This window comes from Heloderma suspectum, chromosome 2, assembly GCF_057233095.1.
Source record: "Heloderma suspectum isolate Gila_16-S chromosome 2, 16-S_ref, whole genome shotgun sequence".
Taxonomy (NCBI): Eukaryota; Metazoa; Chordata; class Lepidosauria; order Squamata; family Helodermatidae; genus Heloderma; species Heloderma suspectum.
Window position 1 is genome coordinate 194,501,848 of NC_139459.1, and position 23,433 is coordinate 194,525,280.

The window sequence follows — 23,433 nt, forward strand, 5'->3', positions numbered from 1 at the left end:
ATAGACCATGCTGTCTATGCCCTCAAACAAGTCCTTGCGAAACAAAAGAATACTACCACCACATCATATGGTTTAGACATACAGTTTACTTCTTTTGTTTCAGTCTTTAACGGTGAGCCGAAATAATACAACTAATTAAAATCTAAAAATACTGGATCCAGAGATGTCTTGTGTGAACAAAAAGGCACATGCAGAAAGCAGCCCCACCAAATTCTCCCAATTTCCCCATCTCACTGCCCATGACACCATTCCAGAGGGTTCTTCAACTTCGGGAGTGTCTGGGGGGGCAGGGAGACAAAGAGGCCAGTAAAGTCCCTTTGCATGAGCAGAATTCCACTGGTCAATCTCTGGATCCAACCCATTATGTTTAGGTGGTAAAACCTCTGCACTTACCAACAGGATATCTTGCTAAGTATACTAACTTCCAGCACTCAACTGATTCCTGTTAAGGGTGGGTAGGAGGGGTGGGGGGGAGAATAACTTGCGTCTGAAATGTGTGTGTGTGTGTTTAATCAGTTATCATTTATTGAATTATTCCAAGTAACAATAACAGCTTTGAAACTAACTGGTTCTATGTTTGCTGTCTTCTAAAAGCTGAAGCCAAAGACTTTCATATTTGCTGTTGTCCAATAAAACTTTATAGCTCTTGGACAATCCCAATCAGCAAACTGCATGATGTTCCCCCTCTAGAACATCATGACCACTGTCCCTAATCTTGCCTCTGTGCCTTCTGCTACAGCACCAAGCTAATGCCTGCTCCTCAAAACCTATTTCAAGGTATCTACCGAATCCAGCATTTGCATTTACCTGAAAAGGAATGATCCAGTGATAGGCAAGAGAGCCGCTGCATGCCAGAGTAGACAATACAGGATGAAATGGACAAAGTCTGACCTGGCAGCTTCCTGTATTCGTCTCCTACCTGCACATCTGCAGCCATCTTAAGAACATAACGTAAGAAGAGCCATGATGGATCACACCAAGGCTCCACATCAAGCATAATTCTGTAGACCTCTGTCATGTCTCCCCTTACCCTCCTTTCCAAGCTATACAATCCCAGCTGTTGTAACCTTCTCTCATAGGGGAGATTCTCCAGCCCTTTGATCATTTTAGTTGCCCTTTTCTGATTTTTTCCAGCTCTACAATATCTTTTTTTTAGGTGTGGTGACCAGAATCTTGACTCTCCCCTATTCCCTCACTCCAAGTTCTATCCTTCAATTTGTTTTGTCTGCTTCACTAACGTTCTGCAGAGCACATAGGTAGCCGATCATGGTTGCCACGTGTGGCACAGGCAGCAAGGGGTTACAGCACATAAAGAGCTGAAAGACCAATGTCCCTGGCTAGGACATAGAGCAGGCAAGGGAAACCTCCATCCTGCAGGCTGAATATGACTTGTGCAGATTCCCCATCTGGCCTGCCAGCTTCTTCCCCAGGCCTGCCCTGCTTATTTCTGACTGAGCAAGCTTAAAATCCAGGAAGAACCACATTTTGGACCATCCACTCAGCCTTTGGCCCCCGCCTACAGATGGAATATGCCCACTGAGACCTTCCTTCGCTACACTGGAATTCGACCATTGGGCCGAAAAAGTTTCCTCACCCCGGCACAGTCAGGCCTAGACATCTGTGCCTCTGTGATGCTGCCACTTGCTCCTAGGCTCAGTAAACCAGAGGTCAACACAACTTAATATACGGAGGGCTGCATGTGTACTATAGCACCTTCTGAGACTTCAGACTTTGAACACTGGCTACCACTGGTACATGGCACATCACTACCAGTCATTATTATTGGCACTAAATCATTGAGAGTTGTATTGCCCACCTTATTCCAATCCTGACATGACATTTATAGACCCTTTCAACAAAGCTCTTTCAACTAAGTAAGCTCTGTACATCACATTATTGTATTTAGGCCCAAGAGAAGATATTACAAGCATGCATATAAAGTTGCTGAACATTCAGCAAGAAAGAGGGGAGGAAAAGAGACCTGAAACACTTATTTACCAAAAATACTCCCTGTGCTTATTGCTGCTCCAATTCATTTCCTACTCTACTAGGATGGCGTAGCATCACAGCCTTTCCCAGTGTTGCATGCCTATTGCAATCTGACATCTTCTAAGATGCAGAGAATTTATGATAGGGTTTAGCTAAACAAAAAGCATTTCCTGTGCTTTTCAGCTGAGCAATCGGGATGAGAATAAATATGGACTCGAAATGGAGGAGGTGCTTACGCTCACAATGTATGTGCCCTCTCCTCTCCCCATTCCCCACCCCACTCTCTAGAATTTGCTGTGACAGCTTGCTTCAAGACTATTCCTAGACAGGTACACTTTTGCAGGGAAACTTTATCTGATCACAAGAAGGGTGAAATGAGCTCTCATTGGGCCAGGTTCTGTTGCAATGCTACAACTGAGAACAAGATTTCTGCAACTTGGACGTTTTGCACATTCATCTGTATGTTGGCACAATATGGTTATCTTACCTTATCCTGGGGCTGACAATGGTAACATCTGCACTAAGTGGTTCAATCGCTTTAAAAACAATACCTTTGATCAAGCTCAGGGTGACTCATCATAATTCCTCTACAGACCGGGTGCCCACAATGCCTGGGAAGAGATCTGCACAGTCACACCCTGCTATTTCCCCAGTGAACGTCATTTTCAGAACTGATGGAACCAGCTCGGTCAGCATATTAGAATCCATACAATAAAGAGAAGACAAACTGTTCCTGTGAGAGAACAGCTTTAAATGGCAATGTTATGACATTTTGCTTGAGTCAAAAAGATTTTACACACACACCCAGCCCAAAAGTATTTAATGTCTAAGCCATATCTGTTTATATTCTAGTAAATACTCAACACGCATAACAAGGAACTAAAATGAAGGAAACTATGAGAAAACTGGAAAAAGTAAACCAGACTTTGTTTTAAGGTACTGCCATATGAAATTCATTTTCTAGTTACGCAATTTTCCCTGGGGACACAGTCTGCAATCCACATGCAGGATCAAATTTCATGAGCAGTTGTAGGAAAATGCAAGGCCCATGAATTTGCAAGTCAAAACTAGTGAAGACAGGCACTTTCAGAATATATTCACACATTTTTCCTGTGAGAAGATTTCGCAGCCGACAAGAAGCATTTGCCAAGATGCACATAGGGAAGGATATCAAAACTTTCGGCTTCATTTGTTAACTAGATTCTTCTTCAGTTGTACCAGACCCAAAGTGAATTCAACAGTTTCATAGCAATTGCAAACATGCACTCACACACCAATCTCTCTCTTTCTTTCTTTTTTTTAATTATAGCATGTGCAGGTCACAACTATCTTTTGGGCTTGTTTGGAGCCAGCACGCTAGCAGCAGGCTTAACTTTTGCTAACTCAATTTCCTGTTCAAGCAGAGTTAGCGGCATCTAGGAAAATTGCATTCTGCAGCACACACAGATCTCCCTTGGGCATGAGTTATTAGCGCTAGCCAAGAGATACATTTTACAGCAGGAAGGATAAGATCACTGCTTGTGCTGTTGGCAGTCCAGAGTCACCCCCTTGTCGAGATTTTTTTCTCTCCCCCCACCCCAAAACAGCCAAGGAGAGCTGAAGCTATCAGTTCCTTACCTTTGTCAGGGTTGCATCCCCCCTCTCAAACATCATCTTTAGCCTGCTCAGAGGAATGCTACATTTTTCTATTTTCCCTGAAGAATCTGGGTTTTCATTGGCCTCAGGTTTTCCTACTTCTTGTCTGGATTCTCTAAGACAATTTTCCATTTTCCCACTCTCGGGTGAATGGGTTTTAGCCTCTTCACTGTCAACACTGGGATATCTGAACTGGCCAATCACTCCGGAAGAGGAATGGAGCCGCGATCTGAGACCAATCCCTGAGGCTTTGTCAATTTCTGCTAGGGATGCAGAGCTGCTTTCAGTTCCACCACCGGGGCTGACAGCCTTCTGCCTAACCTCAGCACAGCTGCTTCGCAGCGTTTCCTTCCGAGTCTCCGTCCCCAATACCGGATTCTCCCACTTCTTCTTTAAGACGCTGAGGGTGCCCCTTTTAAAATGAGGGGGAAGATTGTCTGTGTTCTAAAAAAGCAAAGACATTAACACCAGTTATTAAAGCTGCCTGATAAAGCCATGAAGTGCTTCCTTTTCCAAAGAAAGAAAGGTAAAAACGCTCAGCCCCAATCTTGAGCCCTCTGCTGTTTCAGACAGCTGTGAATAGTTACAACTGTGCCACATGGAGAAAGCTTGGATCCAGGGTAAGGAAGGGGGGGAGGAGCTGAGGCAGGAAGTGATAAAACAGGATGGCCTTATATGGAAGAAAGGGAGCCAGCCTAATAAGGGAGTTAGAACCTAGCCTTTTGGTCTCAAAATTCTACACAAAGGGAACAAGGGAACAAAATCCACCTACTAGCAAGCAGCCTCAAGAAAGAGTAGAAAAGGCCATATGAGATGGTTATTGCCAAATGCTGCAGTGTTCCCCATCTGTTTCCCAGGACAAGGAAGGGGACCAATTAGCAGGCTGTTTAAGAAACTGAGGATTATCTTTCAGAGAACAACTCGCCACCTCGATATGCATCTTTATGAGCATCTGAACATTTTTTGGTGGCATTTCATTAACTGTTTCCTCAGCATACTAGCCAGAAATTAGGTTTCTTTTCACCCATTTTTCAGATCTGATCATACATTTGCAGGAATTCTCACTTGCATCACTGATGAAAATCATTAAAGGCAGATTTGTTTGTTTTACAGAACTCGTGTTAATATTTAAAAGCATTGCCACACAACTCTAGCAATATACCCCAGCCAAGGTGCAAGCCTTTCACTTATTTAACAGACACAATTTTTCTAAACCAGCTATTCAAGAAACTCAAACAGAATACCTGCCAACGCTGGATCTTCGTAGTCCGTTCCTAATGTATCCTACCAAGCATGAGACTAACTGCAAAGTGGAACAGATCTGTAAAGCTTTAGAGTATTACATGGGATTAGCAGCTATATTAGGATTTAAGTTGCTCACCCTATTACTCTTCTGGTCACATTTTGAATACTGCTTTACAAATTAATGAGAATCCCAGCTAAGCTTCAGGAATATTAGATCCTTTGCTCAGTTTCAAGTTGGGCTCAAATTTGCTGGGGGGAAATGATGCAGTGAGATCAGAAGGGTACACAGAATGGGGGGAGGAAGAGCTGCACAAATAAGAAAGCCTACTGAAGCTTTTGAGGCAAGATACCAGGTGCTCTGTTGCAATATGGAGGTTTGGCACGCACAGCACGCCGTGACTCATCCTGTACTGGGGCTCCGCTTTGCTTGCGGCCCCTGCTCAAAGCACCAAGTTGGCACTCCCTTTCCTGTTGCCTCTGTTGAGAGATGACCTGTTCCACAGTTTACCATTTAAACCAATACTTAACGAATTACCAGCCCACATACTACAACATGCATCAGACATTATCGCTGCCGTCTTACATCCCAGACTCCGAGCAGAGTGTCCACTTTTAAACCCAATGATTCAGACAAGAGACAAGTCAAAAGCCGGACAGCGTTTCTCAAGCCTGCCCAAAACATCATCTTTCCCACAGCGCAATCTGTCCCAATATGTAAATATCCTCAGTTCAGCTGGAACGTTATCTTGAGCAAACAAGACACAAGCAGAAGCATGGGTAAGAAGCTGCAAGAACTGTGTCTCAGCATCCCACCTCCAACACTCCAGTAAAGAGAACATGAATTAAAGGGATTATAGCAGGCCATTACGAGAATCTTTAATCAGCAATAGGTTTAAACTTAGGGCTGTTTCCTACATTAAGTGTCCCCTCTCACGAGTCACGTCTGTGACCAACACACCAGAGGTATTACAAATGCAGATCTAATTTAACAGGAACAAAAGAGGGATGCTCCTAGAACTGTGGTCGCCCCTGCCCCCAAACCAGCTTATATTCCCACTGCTTGTAAAGGGAGTGGGACAAGCCTTCAGCTCCTTTAGCCTCAGCCACAGGGAAGGCAATTATTTCCTCCACTCTTTCCCTTCTCCTCTAAAGTTTCTGTTTTTCTGACCAGGGACAGCTCCTTCTGCCTTTTATATGTGGCTCTCTAGCCATGTTCATTTGCTGTCTCACTTCCCTCCACTCATGAGCAGGTCTCTGACTCAAAGGAGCCAACTGCCCCTACAGCAGGGCTCCCACTTCCCCTGTTCCTCCCCACTTGACTTTTTCTTCCTTACCTCCCCACCAACCCCATTACCATGAACCCAAGTCCTGCATCTGAATTGTGTGTGTTTCGGGGGGTACTCCTCGAGCCCCCACATGTGTATTTACACCGTAACAGTGACTGGAAGAAGCAGTCCCCACCAACCAACAGACAACCCAAGTGTCTTGGTCATGCTTAGTGCAGCTAAGAGATGGGTAGCCCAGGCCACACAGGGGAGTGAGGGGCAAGGGGGTGGGGGAGAAGAGACAGAAGGTTACCAGTTCAGCTTGAAGGAGGAGCGAGAGATGTGTGGAAAGACAGAAGTAAGAACACCTCCCCTGCCTCCACCTTATGGACAGGCAGTCCAGATAGTTCCAGCACCCTATGAGGAAACAGGTGTTCCAAATGCTGATTTAGCACTGCAATGTGTATTAATACAATGTGTCTGTATTAAAGACTCGCCCCGCTCCCCCCAAAATCTCACATACTGGAAGTTATTTACAGGAATAGTTGTCCTACCACATTTGTGTAACAACTCATCATAAGCCCACCTAATTGCCTAAGCAATCTGGCCAAAAGTAGTTCTTTGCCTATGCCATCCATAAACTTGTACATTTTCGAACAGAAAATATAGGGCGGTATCCAATGGCACTCCTACATAGAGTAGACCCATTGAAGTGAGTGGGCCTGGTTTATATAGGACTACCATTGGATACTGCCCACAGAGACTGGGATGGATCCAAAATTTGCCTCCTGTGAACAGAATGGAGTCTTCCACCTGCAGAATGCTTCTGATCCAGTGGTGGATTTCTGCTGGTGGAACCTGGGAGGGAGCAATTTTCACAGCTTCTCCCTCATGCAGCCCCCTGAAAATATATGCCAGAGGTTTGAGAAACCTACCAGACAACATGAGAGCTGGAGCTAGAAGCTGCAGGGGAGGGGAGAATCGGCAAGAATTGCCTCCACCACCCCCTTCCCACCAGCCAGACCATCCCAAGCACAACTCCACTGAGGGAGTGCTCCTGCTGGCAGGAGACAACTCTGGAATGAATCCATCATATGGCTCAAAACACACAGCTAAAAATCTCCAGACATTATTCATCTACCTGTCTGCTCCCAGAGCAGGAGCCAGGCATGCAACTGCAATACTGGAACAAGGAGGATTCTTTGTCCCCAAGATGGGGCTGAAGTTGATCCCTGGATACCCATTAGGGATCAGAGACATGGGTGCAGAAGCAGCTTGAATAAGGGACTGAAGTTTGTATAGCTATGAGCTTTCTTGTAGTACAATCCAGAGGGGTCGCCATGTTGGTCCATCGCAGCAAGAACAAGGAAGAGTCTTGTGGCACCTTAAAGCAAGGGTGGGCAACATGTAGCCTGCAGGCATCGCGCACCCCCTCTGGCTGTTTTTGCAGGGGGGGCCCATATCCCCTGGTGCCTCTGCCACTGAATTTGCTACTGCACTGGCAAAACTCCTACAATTTTGCAGGGAAGCAAGGTATTCGAGGAGCATGGGCCTTGTCTGCAAGCAGAACTGCACTCCTGGAAGCACAATTCTGCTTGGAAACAAGGTTTGCACTCACTCCCACAAGCTTCATTTCCCTGCAAAGTCACTACGACATTTGCTACTGCAGCAGCAAATCCAGCAGTGGTGAGGATGGTCTGCAGCCCCCAATGGGTTGCAGGGGGGTAATTTGCCCCCTGACCTTCAGAGGTTGCCCACTTGTCCCTTAAAGACTAACTAGTTTATTCTGGCATAAGCTTTCACATATAGTCCACTTCATCAGATGCAAGATGATGTATCTGATGGACTCTAGTCTACAAAAGCTTATGCCAGAATAAACTAATTAGTCTTTTAAGATGCCACAAGACGCTTTGTTGTTAATGTACTGCAAAGGCTACCGCAAATCATACCACCCCTGCCACTGGGAGACTGTCCCTATTGAGATGCCCAGCATAGTGTCTGGCCCAATGTGCAAGGCCCTCTCGAGCTTTGAAATTCCGAAACGCCCTGAACCAAAGCAACTCTGGGCCACAGATCAAGGACATGCACAGCAGGGGCCGTCGCTATGCTGATGCAATGAAGATGCTCCAAGGATTTTTTAAGGCCAGAGCACTGTGCAAGCCTTTCTTTCGTGTATAGTTGCATACGCTGAAGGGGGAAAGTGAGAAAGGGCCACTGGATTCAACATCACCTGCATCGCTGGCCCTGCTTCCTTGATTTATGCGCATTCAGCTCAACAACTAAGAAGGATCACCTACTCATATACAGCTGCACATGCCTAGGCATGCCATACACAGCCCCACTCCCCACTTCTCCAAGCATGCAAGATACTCATGGAGGAGCTCAGAATAGAGTTCAAGAGTGCTCCTGGCCACATCGTGGCTGTCCTCCTAGAACAACCAAGTCATTTTCCACCCTAGCTATACAACATCCCACAGTTTCAGTATGGAACAGAGCAGTAATAGCAGGCATACCTCTAAAGTGGAAAACTATGTATCACATTAGTGACAATGCGGATTATCATTTTCATATTTTTCTTTGTGGGTTTAGTTAAAGGGATGTAGAGGATGTTAGTAGTTCACAAATAAAAAGAGGTCTGGGTTACTGTTGCTTTATACAGGACAAATTCAGAGTCCCTTGATCAGGGTTACATTCAGTAAGAATGATTAGAATACAGACATCAGGAATAGTCTGTGTACAAATTCATACATTCCATTGACCAAGATTCCAAAGGGTGGAGGATCGTAAAAAAACCCTAGTATGAAAATGAGGTTTTGAGCCAGACACTATGCTATGTCCTCTTATACAGCAAGGTTGACAACTTGTGGATGCTTTGAATTACAAATCCCATGATCCCTTAACATTGGCTATGCTGGGCAGGGCTGATGGAAGCTGCAGACCAAAACACCAGGAAGGCCACAAGCTGCCCACCCTGTTATAAAGAGAAAGCCTCTCATACAGTAGGCATGTATGATTTGTGATGACATGGAAGTTATTTTGGAAAGCAGAAGCATACAAACATCAATTCCTTTTTCAGGCTGCTTCTGTACTTCTGTGCTGAATAAAGAACTAAGAAGCAGGGATCAAGATCAGCCTTGTTTTTCCAAGGTATTCTTTAGGACTTGCTTCAGATCAAGATAGCCAGGCAGGTGGAAAGATGCTACAGACAGCATCCATTTAAGTTTCACAACTAAGAAGTGAATGAAAAGGCACAGAATCTGAACAGCTGCCTTTACTTCAGAACACAGAGAGGGCTATTCATGTTTCGAGGTTAGGACAAAGGTCATGGGAGCTAGGAGCATTTTGGTTTTGAGAAGCTGATACAGCGAGTCTGCTCGATCTCAGGAAAGTCACTTGACTTTCTTGTGCTTCAGTCAACCCCTGAAAGGACAAGAAAGTGGGTCAGAGCAAGGCCTAAGCCAAGCAGACAAACAAAAGCATGCAAAGACAGTTTTCCAGTGTTATCTGAAGAGAGACAGACAAATCTCTTGAGGAAACTCAAGAGCAGCCACTACAGGACATGGAGAAGTTCAGGTGTTAGTATAGTTCTCATGCCACTATTCATTCCATAAAAATCTTTAACTACTTACACTTCTTTTTTTCTCTGCAGTCGCTTCCTCAGCTGCCTTCTGGTATCTTTATGGGAAGGGGTGGAGAGGGGGTAGCAAAAGAGAGAGAAAAAATAGCTTTTATTCTGAATCCCAAAGCTTTCAAGTATAGTACACACAAAGTTTGAGGGACTTTCAAGAAACTGTAAATTTTGAATGACTAACAAGGCTGTTTTGAGGCAAAGAAGAGAGTTTAGATTAGAAAATAAAAGTGTCTAGACCACAAAATGCAAGCCCATTCCCAAAAAAACAAAACACACACATACAACCATTTTCAAGTGTTACAAGAGATAGATTCATTGTAGAATGACCTTTTATGGACTAGAGGCCTCTTCAGAAGCACAAAACATTACCCGCTGTTGGCAGATATAATCCACACAAGTATATAGGTAGAGAGGAGGTGGGGGGAAACTGTAAATCAATTGGGGGTAGCACTTCATGCATCTGCTGAAATAGCTTATGCAATAATAAATCTGATAGACTTTAAGATGCCACAAGCAACTGTTTTTTTTTCTGCTGTTAACAGATTAACAAGGTTACTCCTCTGAAAATTGTTTTAAGCCATTTAACTGACTATTTAACGTTATTTAAAACCAATTAAAACAGGAGACTAGCAGTTTGGGGCAGACTGAACCCCCTGGGGCCCCTTGATTGGGAATTGTTAAAAGCCCTCAGTTCACAGAATTGTTTGAAGATAGGTTGCTCAGCTTTTACATGCCAAGTTGTCAGCAAGTTAAAGCCAGTCGGGTGAGATATTAACAGTCCTGAGGAGACATCAGAGTCAGGGCTCTTGAAGAGGCCTGGTTACCACACCTGTGACTAATGCTTATCTGATAGCCCTTCCCCTGCATTTCACAATTAAGTCATCTCTTTAGCAGCCTGCAGATATGTATTCTATTACTAATTGTTCTTGCAAACCACTCTTCAATAGAACCACTCTTCAATAGTATGCACCACACAAAGGGACTGGCTGGACTGGCACGTCTCAAAATGTTTCGAACTCAGGTCTTCATTCTAAAATTACATCACCACTATGGGACCCACAGGTCAGGTGTCCCTTACATGCAGCCTGTTTGAGGATCTGTAGACTGGGGTACTAATCCAAGGGCATCAGCAAAGAATGATCACAGGATGTGTCTGGTCCCGTCCTAAAACCACACAGGGAAATTGCCCAGAAACAGGCTGGAAGTGCCTAGAAAGTCTTTGCTGAGCCCTCTGTCTTAAGCCTCTCATCCCCACCTAATCTCCAGCCCTCTGAAAGTTGCTTTCAGCTTCCCATAGTTTTGCCTGTAATAGCTCTATCCTTTTGCTGAGCATAGAAGCAGAATATCTCACAGGGCTGTTTGCATACTGAACTGTGGTACTGAGGCTCTATTTTTCAGAGCTAAGGAAGTTACACACACGGTACCTTTAGCAGAAGCATCTCCACCCAAGGCCTTTGAATAGGCCACATTTCTGAAGCACTCAGGTGCTTAAAATATTCAGAGTAGCATGCCCCACATTGAACACTTCCACATACAGTCAGTTCAAATTTCTGTCATCCGAGACAGCACTGCCATACTGATACCAGCTAAGATTGCTGAAAGCCTGGGTTATGACAGCCAGCTCCTTTAGATTCTTTCCCCTTTCAGAAATCTCAAACTGAGCTTCTGTCTCTCTTAGGAAACCAGTGGAAGCATTTCCTGAAAACACCTAGGGTAGATGATATGGCAAGCTACACTCCTCCTTCCCTTGGTTACCACAAAGTTTTGTTTTCCTAGTTCAACAAAAACATCACAAGGTTCTGCCCTCTCCTCTCTGAAAAGGAACCCAGCTCAGTTACATAGAGGCTCAGTTACATAGTTCAGGCATCACAGCAAACCATGGTTTACTTCACTCTGGTTGAGTGTTATGTGTGAACTGACAAATCATAATTATAGATCTTACTCCACCTCCAGAGGCCACTGAACCATAGAAACAGGAGTGCAGAGCAGACAGAAAACAAAAAGCAGACAAGCTGACCTAAACCATGGATTGCCTGTACATTTGGTAGCTCAAATTGCCTGTACGTTTGGTAGTTTGGGTTCTAACTTGTAGTAATGGGAAACCATGGTTTGGTGGGATGTCTCAATTGAGCCAGAGTGTGCCTTAAGGGGGCAACATCTATACACACAGGGCTGTCGAAGTGTGAGTAAGCTTCTCTGAAGAGGCATGCACAGTTGCAAGGGGAGATCCATAAATCCAATCAAACCACCACCACCACCACCAAATCCATGAGATAGAAAATTCACCCTGTTCTCCTGAGCATAGACACCAACATCTATTTGCCACCTAGTGCATACCTAATTACAACATTGGGAGTCTCTTTCCAAGGTTTGCTTTCTCCCTTAAAAGTATACCAGAGATCTTGCCATTTTAACTTTCTTATACCCATGCCACGATAGGGCTGATTACCATCAGGTAGGGTGAGCTCTCCCCTATTGACTGGCTTACACTGGAGGGGACTCATAGTACCCTCACCCCACCCTCCTCGCCCAATTCCAAATTAAAATATTTGAGAACTGCCATTAAGAAGTACCAGTATTTAACCTTTTAATCAGGAAGTGTTCAAGTGGCAAGTGGCAGTTTTGGCTCATCTGAACCAAGGATCCATCTGGACAGTGCATTACCCTGACTTAGGACTGGGCCGAATGTTAAGCCTCCACTCTCCCATTAGCAAAGTGGTTTTAAAACAGCCTCCCCCACCCTCCAAATGTGTTGGCTCCAACTCCCACCATCCCCAGCCAGCATCAGAGACTACAGACCTCAAGTATTTGCAGCAAGTATGCTGTTTGAAGGAAGATGATAATTTTACTTTTTACAGACACAGAACCATGCAAAGTATGGTCAGCTGTGGGACCAGACAGAGAATGCCCTGGGAGCACCTGATGTTAAAGCAATGCTGAAACTAAGCAGATGTAGATCTGACCAGTCCTTTGGACAGGAGACCACTGGGAGCCCCATATAAGAGAACAGAATTTTCAAAAGTACAGTCCTGATTTGGGGCAAGGGTGGGAGGAATGATTTCCATTTTTTACCACAACTGACTCAGCAGGTTGCCCATATAAAAAGTTCACTCAGACTTTCCTCTGCCATAATGATTTACTGAACTGGTACTGCCATTATTTGACCTTTTTTTTAATCTGAACAGGCCACTTATTTATGCCAAAAAATTATGTTCAACTTCCCCCAGTGTACTCCCGTGATGTTTTCACTTCATGTAAGTTCACTACTTCATGGATCACCCCACGCTGTCCTCTAAAAAAGAATGTGGTTTAAAATAGAATGAAACACCTGTAAAATAAAGACTTCTTTTTAAAAAAGAAAAAGGAAAGTATCATCTGCTGGTAGTAGTTACCACAGTCCTCAAGGTAAGAACACACAGTACTCTTGGACAAGAGTGTCACAAAACTCACTTCGAGAACCTCTCCACAAGAGCCGATGACTTGTTCCTGTTGACAAGGGACAACTCTTTGGCAGTGATCCTCAGGGAATGTGAAGCCCATTGCCTTCTGTTAAATGGAGATGGCTCCATCTTGAAATGCAGCAGTAACTAGAAGAGGAGGGGGTAAAAAGATTTTAGAGAGAACACTCCTTTTCTCGCTCCCTTCCGCACAGTAGCCTTCTAAAATCTCTTCATCCCACTGCCTTCAAGGAACAGCAACTGTCTGCTCTCAAACTGTAAAAAACAAAACACTTAATTGATTTCATATTAGATTCCCTGGGAGATACTTGAAATATTCATTTTTTAAAAAATAACTTCAACACAGCAAATACACCCACAACCTATAATCAGGATAATCTGCAATGCAGAACCCCTTCTACCTGGTAAATCGATAATGTGGAACCCGCTTTCCTGTTCTTCTGTTTTCCGACCACCACCAGCCTCCCACTAAGATCTAAGGATTGTGTAGTAGATATTTTAAAATATGGTCAGTGGTACATAAACCCGTTAAATAAAATAAATAGTAGCATGCAGACTTCAGGTGCTTCCAGGCAGTGATGGCTCCATATTTCTGAGGGCCCTTGGGCAAGACGCCCTCAATGGCCCCCCTCCCTCAGTGAGTCTACTGCCTTCTCACCACCACCATCTCCAGCTGCTCTTGCTCCTCCTCTTTCCCATAAGCGCTTCCACTTGTTTGCTTGACAGGTAGAGAGCCAGTGAGTGAGTGAGTGAGTGAGTGGGCAGTGGCATCTATTGCTCCTCCTTCTCATCGCCACTGTTGTCTGGGCTAGCGCGAGAGGTAGGTGACCAAGGAAGTTGCAATAGGAAAGAGGAGGAACAATTCCAGGAGGCTGTCAGTGGGCCCCTGCTGAGGTGCGGGCCCTCGACAGGTGCCCAACCATGCCTACCCTTGACGCTGGCCCTACTTCCAGGCGAGGCTTTTATGGCACCACCATCCTGTCTCATTCACAATAATAAATAAATAAACAATGACCCTCCCGTGTTTTCTTACCACATCATCCATCTTTTTCCTTAATGCAAAAAATCTGTTCAGGGCAAAAAGACAGAAGAGCAGCACAATGCCTTCTGGCTGCTAGCACTAGGAGCCCTCTGCCTGGAAAAACCCTTCATCCTGTTGCAAATGCCCTTTCTACTCACCTTCAAAAAACAAAACTGAAACATATACATGAATAAGATGTCATTGTTATGAAGCCTAAGCAAACGCAGTTCCCACTCAAACATTTCTCATGCAAGCTTTGTATTGCAGCATCTACCATTTAGCTTGTAAATGAAGAAAAGAAAAAAAAAGCCAAACACAACGGAGATGTGTGCATCCCAGTTCAAATTAATTTAAACTACAACAAATCAAAGGCAGTGGAATAAGTTTGGCTCAACTCATTTGAAGATTGGACTACACAGTGCTGTTTGCTGCAATCCATGGGTGCCATGTTGTTTATTTTAAAGATTATTTGGAAACAAAAGCTATGTGGAAAGTCACACTTAAGCTCTAAAAGCACGAAGCTTAAGATTTTAGGGCTGAGAGCCACAGTTCTGTGTGCAATACCACTATTATGCCAACTCAAAGATCACAAAAAATGTGCAAGCTTTTGAGGCCTCCAGAAAGCTTGTACATTCTTTGCGATCTTTGAGTTGGCCTAATAAACGTATTATACTATATGGATTTTGGATTTTTTTTTTTCTTCTGGCCAACACGCTGCCCATATTTTTTAATTTTGTGGGCTTTTTCCTCCTTTCATCAGCTCCCAACTTCTGTAGTATTATTTGTATCCTGACCTCCCCGAGAACAGCTTTCTAGCTTCACCCCAACTTGTGAAAGACGTCAAGGCCAAGCAGGGATCTGAACTGGGTTTACCCATGTCCAGGCGCAAGACTAACCACTGCAGCACACTGGCTAAGTATCTTGAGGCATCTGAAAGGTAGAGAAAGCATGAGACAGAAGCACCTTTGTCCCAGCAAGTTAGTGAGCATCTTCATCAACCAGGATCATTCTATTTCCGCTGGTTTCAACATAGCAAGCAAAAGGACATGACATACACCACATGAAACGATACTTTATCTTCTAGACAGAATCTTATTTCCCTTTCTGATGATTTCTTGCATGCAACTCGTCAATGTATGGCCATAAGCAAGCAGGGCTTAATTTAAAGTGCCACTAAAGAAGAAGTAGGCAACCTGGTGCCCTCCAGATGTTTTGGACTACAACTCCCATCAGCCCCAGGCATCATGGCCATTAGTCAGGAATCATGGGGTTTTTAGCCTGAAACATCTGAAGGGCACCAGGTTGCTTACCCCTGCACTGAAGTGACACTTGCCTGAAAACTGAAGTCTCCAATGCCTTCCGCGTTTAACATAGGTAATAATTTATAAAAGCGCCACTGGGAATAGTACCAAGGTTTAATGGTGAGCAAAGGGCATTCTACGTCAAAACGGCAGTTGATTCCGGCCAGGGGGCGGGGGGTCATTTTTCTATTGCCACTCAGCTCTGTGCCAGAGGGTTGGGAAGCGTGGGACAGGGGGGAGAAGGGAATAAATGTAGCAAAATACATTTTATTTTGATGTTTTGCTTCAGGTTCTTAAAAGTGCTCAGGTACTTTCTTCTCCAACAAAGCTATCTAGTCCTAGGACTTAACTCCAGTTTCAGAAACAGATGCAAAAGTCCTCCAAGAGCAGCAAGAAGGCCCCTGGCTGAGTACTGGAACTGGTTCTTCTACTTTGTGGCCAGGTCACTTTCCCAAGCTAGCAGAAACCTGACCAGAGGGATAGACTCTTTCTATTCTCCTGCATAATAGCAGCAGCTAGGGAAAGGTGCTGACAGCAGAGACAGAAGATTCCTGTTAATAGCACAAATACTCATGCATATGCACAAGAATCAGTTTTTATTTATGACATATGTACATATTGATTTTTATTGTATCCACTTTGTATTTTTTTAGATCCTGTATGCCCCCTTGGGAGGGCTCCACCTTTAAAAGCAGCCTAAAACTAATTTTAAATAAAATAAATTAAATGCATTTGTAAGCCCATGAGAACTGATACAGCACAATGACGAGAAAATCGCCAAGTCCCTGGTTCAAAGGTCACCTCTGCCATTAATTCACTAGGAGACCTTAGGGCAAATTAGGTGCCACTGCAACAGCCACGTGTGCTCATTCTCTTGTCTGCCCCATTCATCTATAAAGCCAGGCAGGAGGGGTCTAATTTTAACTGCAAAAAGGGAACAGGTAAGGTAATATAAAAGCACCCCCACCCCACTCTGCTCATACCATTGCTCTGCCACCTCAGGAACTTTTCTCCTAGCATGGCTCACTTCCAATATCGGAACAGGACTGGAGAAAAAAGGAGTTTGGGTGTTGGTCCATGGAAAGCAAGGCAGACCACGTTTCAGCTCCCCTCCTCACCTGTATGCCCCTCTTGATGTTACAGTTAGACACAGCCACTATATATGCTCCAGGCAGACATATGAACAGACATGGCTAATTTGGCCCTTCAGCAATCAACTCTAGGCTAGCCAAGCTAGAACGTTTCTCCCATCGATCTACCTTCTCGTGTGCTGATGTTATCTTTCTCGAATTGGCATTCTCACCTGCTACCCTCCCTCCTCAACCCCCGCATTAGTGCAGTTTTACCCCTTACTTGCCATTTGTATGAACTGGGCCCTAGCTAACTGCCTGACTTGGAGATGGGTGCAAACTGATATAGAAAGAGAAATCAAAGTCACTGGATTGGGGGTGGGGGTGGGGAGATATTATGCCCAAGTACACAGATAAAATGCCTTTGCTCAACCAAGTTGTGTAATGCATCTTTCTTTCCCTTATTAAATTTTTAGAAGTTTGTGATTACTTCATGCAAACATTCTGTATTTTATTGCTCAGCTCCTAAAGTGCCAGCTGAAGGTAGGTGGAGGGAGGGTAAAAAAGCACAATATACTGGTTGGTCCGTCCTTAGAATACTTCATGTTCCCAGGGGTCAGTTGGTAGAACATGCTGGCCTGCACTGAAGACAACGGCACTCAGTGCAGTGAGTTCTTCCTTATAACCCTCCTAAGACAACAAAAATTGTTTTCTTTTTACCTGGTAACCAGTTCAGGATGTACAGCAGCACTACCAGAGAGAGTACAAAGAGCAACATGACTAGTTCAGTCAAGCTTCACTTGGAAAAATAAGGCCGAGAAGTGAAACCACTGTCTGTGGCATTCAACACCACTGGCATTATGTACATTGGGCAACATGCGATGGGTCCCAGTGGCACATGGGCAGCAATGCCAGTGCAACAAGAAAGTCACACTTCCTAAGGCAACCAGAAGTGAGCTGAAATGCCTGTTTCCACGATGGAACAAAACAGCAGAGCTGGCTGACCTGCCCCATTCCAGAAACAAGTGTTTTGGCTCATTTCCGGGGTTAGTCTAGGAAGCGCTAGCTCCCTGTTGCTCTGCTGGTGGGTCCCACTGGCACACCATACTCAGCAGAGGCACAGCAGCAGCACTAGATACAGCCCATAATCACACATATACCAGGGCTGCCAACAGCTTTGAAGATGTAAAAATGAATCACATTTGAATACACATGCATGCCCCCCTAATACTTCATTATAGATACAAAAAATATTAAAGACAGCATTTCTTTTTCACTGTCTCTTACAAGCGTATATCAGAACCAAAACAGCCTCAAATAAACAAGTGTGCTATGCAATCTCAGACCCTGGGATAAATCAGATAAAACTATAATTGATTGACCAATTAATGTTAACAATATTAAAGAATGAAAAATAGTATTAATCAGTGAGGAGAGAGGCTCTTTCGGTAGTGGTGGTTGCTATTTAAATTAAACAAGGTCTAGGGAATCTTGTTTCCTCTAATTTTTAATCAGGTTCTGGATTTTTCTTAATGTTGATTGTTTAAAATTGTTTAACTTTGTTTGCCTCTATGTGCTATACGTTTGTATGTAAATGGTTTTTATACTATGTATAATGTATTTTTCCCCTTCATGGATCACTGCCTTGTTGTGGCGAAGGGGCTTGCATAACTCAGTGAAGCCATAAGCTATGCCGTGCAGGGCCACCCAAGACGGACAGGTCATGGCGGAGAGTTCCGACAAAATGTGGTCCACTGGAGAAGGAAATGGCAACCCACTCCAGTATTCTTGCCAAGAAAACCCCATGGAACGTATCACAAGGCTAAAAGAGATGACGCCAGAAGATGAGCCCCTCAGGTCGGAAGGTGTCCAATATACTACTGGGGAAGAGCAGAGGATATTTCCAAGTAGCGCCAGAAGGAGTGAAGCGGCTGGGCCAAAGCCGAAAGGACACTCAGCTGTGGATGTGTCTGGTGGTGAAAAGAAAATCCAGTGCTGTAAAGAACAATATTGTTGAGGAACCTGGAATGTCAGATCAATGAATCAAGGTAAGCTGGAGGTGGTCAAACATGAGATGGCAAGATTGAACATTGACATCTTGGGAATCAGCAAACTAAAATGGACAGGCATGGGCGAATATAATTCAGGTGACCATCATATCTACTACTGTGGGCAAGAATCCCTTAGAAGAAATGGAGTAGCACTCATCGTCTACAAAAGGGTGGGAAAAGCAGTACTGGGGTACAATCTTAAAAACGATAGAATGATCTCAGTACGAATCCAAGGCAAACCATTCAACATCACAGTAATTCAAGTCTATGCCCCAACCACTGATGCCGAAGAAGCTGAGGTTGATCGGTTCTATGAAGACCTACAACACCTTCTAGAACTAACACCAAAAAAAGATGTCCTCTTCATCATAGGGGATTGGAATGCTAAAGTAGGAAGTCAAGAAATCACCGGGATAACAGGCAGGCATGGCCTTGGTGTACAAAATGAAGCAGGACAAAAGCTAATAGAGTTTTGCCAAGAGAACACGCTGATCATAGCAAACACTCTTTTCCAACAGCACAAGAGACGACTCTACACATGGACATCATCAGATGGTCAATATCGAAATCAGATTGATTATGTCCTTTGCAGCCAAAGATGGAGAAGCTCTATACAGTCAGTCAAAACAAGACCTGGAGCTGACTGTGGCTCAGATCATGAGCTTCTTGTTGCAAAATTTCGGCTGAAATTGAAGAACGTCGGGAAAACCACTAAACCATTTAGGTATGACCTCAATCATATCCCTTATGAATATACAGTGGAGGTGAGGAATAGATTTCAGGGATTAGACCTGATAGACAGAGTGCCTGAGGAACTATGGATGGAGGTCCGTAACATTGTTCAGGAGACAGCAACGAAATCCATCCCAAAGAAAAAGAAGTGCAAGAAAGCCAAGTGGCTGTCTGATGAAGCTTTACAAGTCGCTGAAGAAAGAAGGGAAGCGAAAAGCAAGGGAGAGAGGGGAAGATATATCCAACTGAATGCAGAGTTCCAGAGAATAGCAAGGAGAGACAAGAAGGCCTTCTTAAATGAACAATGCAAAGAAATCGAGGAAAACAACAGAATGGGAAAGACTAGAGATCTCTTCAAGAAAATTGGAGATCTCAAGGGAACGTTCTGTGCAAAGACGGGCATGATAAAGGACAAAGAAGGCAGGGACCTAAGAGAAGCAGATGAGATTAAGAAGAGGTGGAAAGAATACACAGAAGAACTATACAGGAAAGATTTGAATGTCCCTGATAGCCATGATAGTGCAGTCACTGAACTTGAGCTGGACATCCTAGAGAGTGAAGTCAAGTGGGCCTTAGGAAGCATTAGTAACAACAAAGCTAGCGGAGATGACAGTCTTCCAGCTGAGCTATTTAAAATCCTAAAAGGTGATGCTGTCGAAGTGCTGCATTCAATATGCCAACAAATTTGGAACACTCAACAATGGCCACAAGACTGGAAAAGGTCAGTTTACATTCCAGTTCCAAAGAAGGGCAATGCCAAAGAGTGTTCAAACTACCGCACAATTGCGCTCATTTCACATGCCAGCAAGGTGATGCTCAAAATCCTACAAGCTAGGCTTCAGCAGTATGCGAACCGAGAACTACCGGAAGTACAAGCTGGGTTTCGAAGAGGCAGAGGAACTAGAGATCAAAGCGCCAACATTCGCTGGATCATGGAGAAAGCAAGAGAATTCCAGAAAAACGTCTATTTCTGCTTCATTGACTACGCTAAAGCCTTTGATTGTGTGGATCACAACAAACTGTGACAAATTCTTAAAGTGATGGGAGTACCAGACCACCTTACCTGTCTCCTGACAAACCTGTACGAGGGTCAAGAAGCAACAGTCAGAACCAGACATGGAACAACCCAGTGGTTCAAAATTGGGAAAGGAGTACGACAAGGCTGCATATTGTCACCCTGCTTTAACTTATATGCAGAGTACATCATGAGAAACGCCGGGTTGGATTAATCACAGGTCGGAATTAAGATTGCCGGGAGAATTATCAACAACCTCCGATATGCAGACGATACCACCCTAATGGCAGAAAGTGAAGAGGATCTAAAGAGCCTCTTGTTGAGGGTGAAAGTGGAGAGTGCAAAAGCTGGTTTGAAACTCAACATTAAAAAAACGAAGATCATGTCATCTGGCCCCATCACTTCCTGGCATATAGAAGGGGAAGAAATGGAAGCTGTGACAGATTTTATTTTCTTGGGCTCCAAGATCACCGCAGACGGTGACTGTAGCCATGAAATTAAAAGACGCTTGCTCCTTGGGAGGAAAGCTATGGCAAACCTAGACAGCATAGTAAGAAGCAGAGACATCACCTTGCCGACAAAGGTCCGTCTAATCAAAGCTATGGTTTTCCCAGTAGTAATGTATGGCTGTGAGAGCTGGACTATAAGGAAGGCTGAGCGCCAAGAATTGATGCCTTCGAACTGTGGTGCTGGAGAAGACTCTTACGAGTCCCCTGGACTGCAAGGAGGTCAAATCAGTCAATCCTAAAGGAAATCAACCCTGAGTGCTCATTGGAAGGACAGATACTGAAGCTGAAGCTCCAATATTTTGGCCACCTAATGCGAAGAGAAAACTCTCTGGAAAAGACCCTGATGCTGGGAAAGATTGAAGGCAAAAGAAAAAGGGGACGACAGAGGATGAGATGGCTAGATAGCATCACTGACGCAATGAATATGAACTTGAGCACACTCCGGGAGAGAGCGGAGGACAGGAAGGCCTGGCGTGCTATGGTCCATGGGGTCATGAAGAGTCGGATACGACTGAACGACTGAACAACAACAACAACATAATGTATTTTAATGTTTTCTAATCTTTGTAAACTGCTCAGAGAGCTTCAGCTATTGAGTGGCATAGAAATGTAATGAATTAATGAGGGCCACATTCTAGTGCTGGACAGGACCAAGGACAAAACTCTGCAGGGCCATCCCCCTATTCTCTCTCTCTGCCACCCTTTTTTCTCCCTCAGTCCCTGGCACTCTACTGGAGGAGAAACAGATTGCTTGTGCCAGAAGTCTGAACTGCTCACTTTTGAAATTAGGCCAAGGGCTGCAGGTTTCCCACCCAAATTTAAACCCTCTACGCTTGTTTTATGTAGCTTCATTTGGCAACTGCACTCCTCTGAGAAACACACTGGGACCCTCGTCTTCTTTGCATCACTTTTTGGTGGCATCCTCCTCCTTTGCAGTTCCCTAATCTATTGATTAAATAAACCTTATGTCCCTGTAACAGGGATTTCCACTGGCATACGCTATCATTAATAAGCATCACCGTGTAAGAATGTTTACTCTGGCAGTACAGAATGGTGGAATCCATTACACACATGCATTCAGAGGGCAGAGAGAAGGCCCTCTACATTCCTAGTACAGGGAATTCAGGCAACTCCTATATCTGTGCAGCAGTCACTACTCTTCCTTGCCCCACCCTCAGGCATATCACAAGGAAAGGGTGGAAGGGTTATACAAGGTGTGTGTGGGGGAAAAAGTACTAAGCTGAGTTTGAGCAGATCCTCCAGAACTGTTTGTTCATCTGCTCTTCGCCCCTGCCCCTTCTTGCATTAGCTCCTACTAAGACCACCACTATTTAATGCCACAGTAACTCATTACAATTATATAGACACAGCCTCATAATTACATAGTGCACATTCACTCAGGAATAAAGGAAATTATGTTTTCTTGCAACCCTAACTTACAGGTTTTCCTGAATTTTGTTTTACAGCAGGGAAGAAATTTCTCTACATATAGAACACTGGGGCACTTGTTACTTCCCCAACCCGGTGCCCTCCAAATGTGTTGGCTGGGAATGATGGGGGTTGTAATCCAACACATCTGGAGGGCACTAGATTGGGGAAGGCTGGCTTAGACCGCCAGTACAAGAACTGATTTTTATTTTTTAGTGCTATGGATTTAAGTGGAACAGACTTATTTCAAAGTTTCCACCTTCACTTTCCACACTGACCTGCTTGAGCATTGTAAAGAGTTCTGATGTACGCCCTAGGGTGGCCATTCTGTTGTCAGAGCATTGACCAGGCCTCTTAGGCCTCACTGTTGCCCCACATAAAATGGAGAACGTGCCCTGGAACACTCACTCCCCTTCATCTGCAATTTCAGTATGCTCCCTTCCATACAGTTTGCCTGCCATGGCTACTAATCTTCCCACTGAGGATCCACTGATAAGCTTCCAAGGCAGCCCAGAGTTCCCTCAGAACAAAATTTGCGGAGACTAGCTAGGTCAGTGACTTTCGATCTCCAGCTGAGTCAGTGACTTTCAATCTCCAGCTGAGTCAGTGGCTTTCAATAGCCAGTTCTTTTTATCCTGACACACCCAGTGCCATTTCAGGATAGCACAGGGATTTTTGCTGGTTAATGTTTACACATGAACACTCATCTGTAGAGTAAACATTGCACAGATAGGTACCTCCTGTCCCTCCCCTTGAAGCAGAAGTTTCAGAATGGGACCGAGTTAGACTTTAGGATCCCAAAGCAGCTTTGGCTGATTTAAATACTGAAGAATTCATAACTGGGGAGAAACAGTCAGCTTTCCTGAAGTCAGGAGTTTTGAAAATTCAATATAAGCAGCAAAAAGAAATGCAGAAAACTTTAACTCACAGACAGACTGCCAGGAACACCAACCTCCTCAGCAACTACAGTAACTCAGAAGCAAAGAACAACAAGTTCTAAGGCAGTTCTAGAACAGTCGCCAATTTTTGCCATTTTGCTGAAGCTTAACCCCTTCAACAAACTTTAGCTGCTAAATACACTCT

The 23,433-nt window shown here is 44.3% G+C and overlaps 1 protein-coding gene across 7 annotated transcripts in view; it reads right to left on the bottom strand.

The window, feature by feature from the left end:
• LIMA1 (LIM domain and actin binding 1) overlaps positions 1–23,433 on the bottom strand; it is a 65,540-nt gene that overhangs the window by 31,392 nt on the left and 10,715 nt on the right. For 4 of the 7 annotated variants that reach the window (XM_084837158.1, XM_084837159.1, XM_084837160.1 and 1 more), the window contains exons 2-4: positions 13,216–13,352; positions 9,764–9,809; positions 3,607–4,068 (exon numbers count right to left, since the gene is read on the bottom strand). In XM_084837158.1, coding sequence (XP_084693284.1) covers positions 3,607–4,068; positions 9,764–9,809; positions 13,216–13,334 — 627 coding nt within the window. In that variant the 5' untranslated portion in view covers positions 13,335–13,352. The remainder of the gene's footprint in view (positions 1–3,606; positions 4,069–9,763; positions 9,810–13,215; positions 13,353–23,433) is intronic. The other 3 variants (XM_084837162.1, XM_084837163.1, XM_084837164.1) reach the window with 1 other exon arrangement.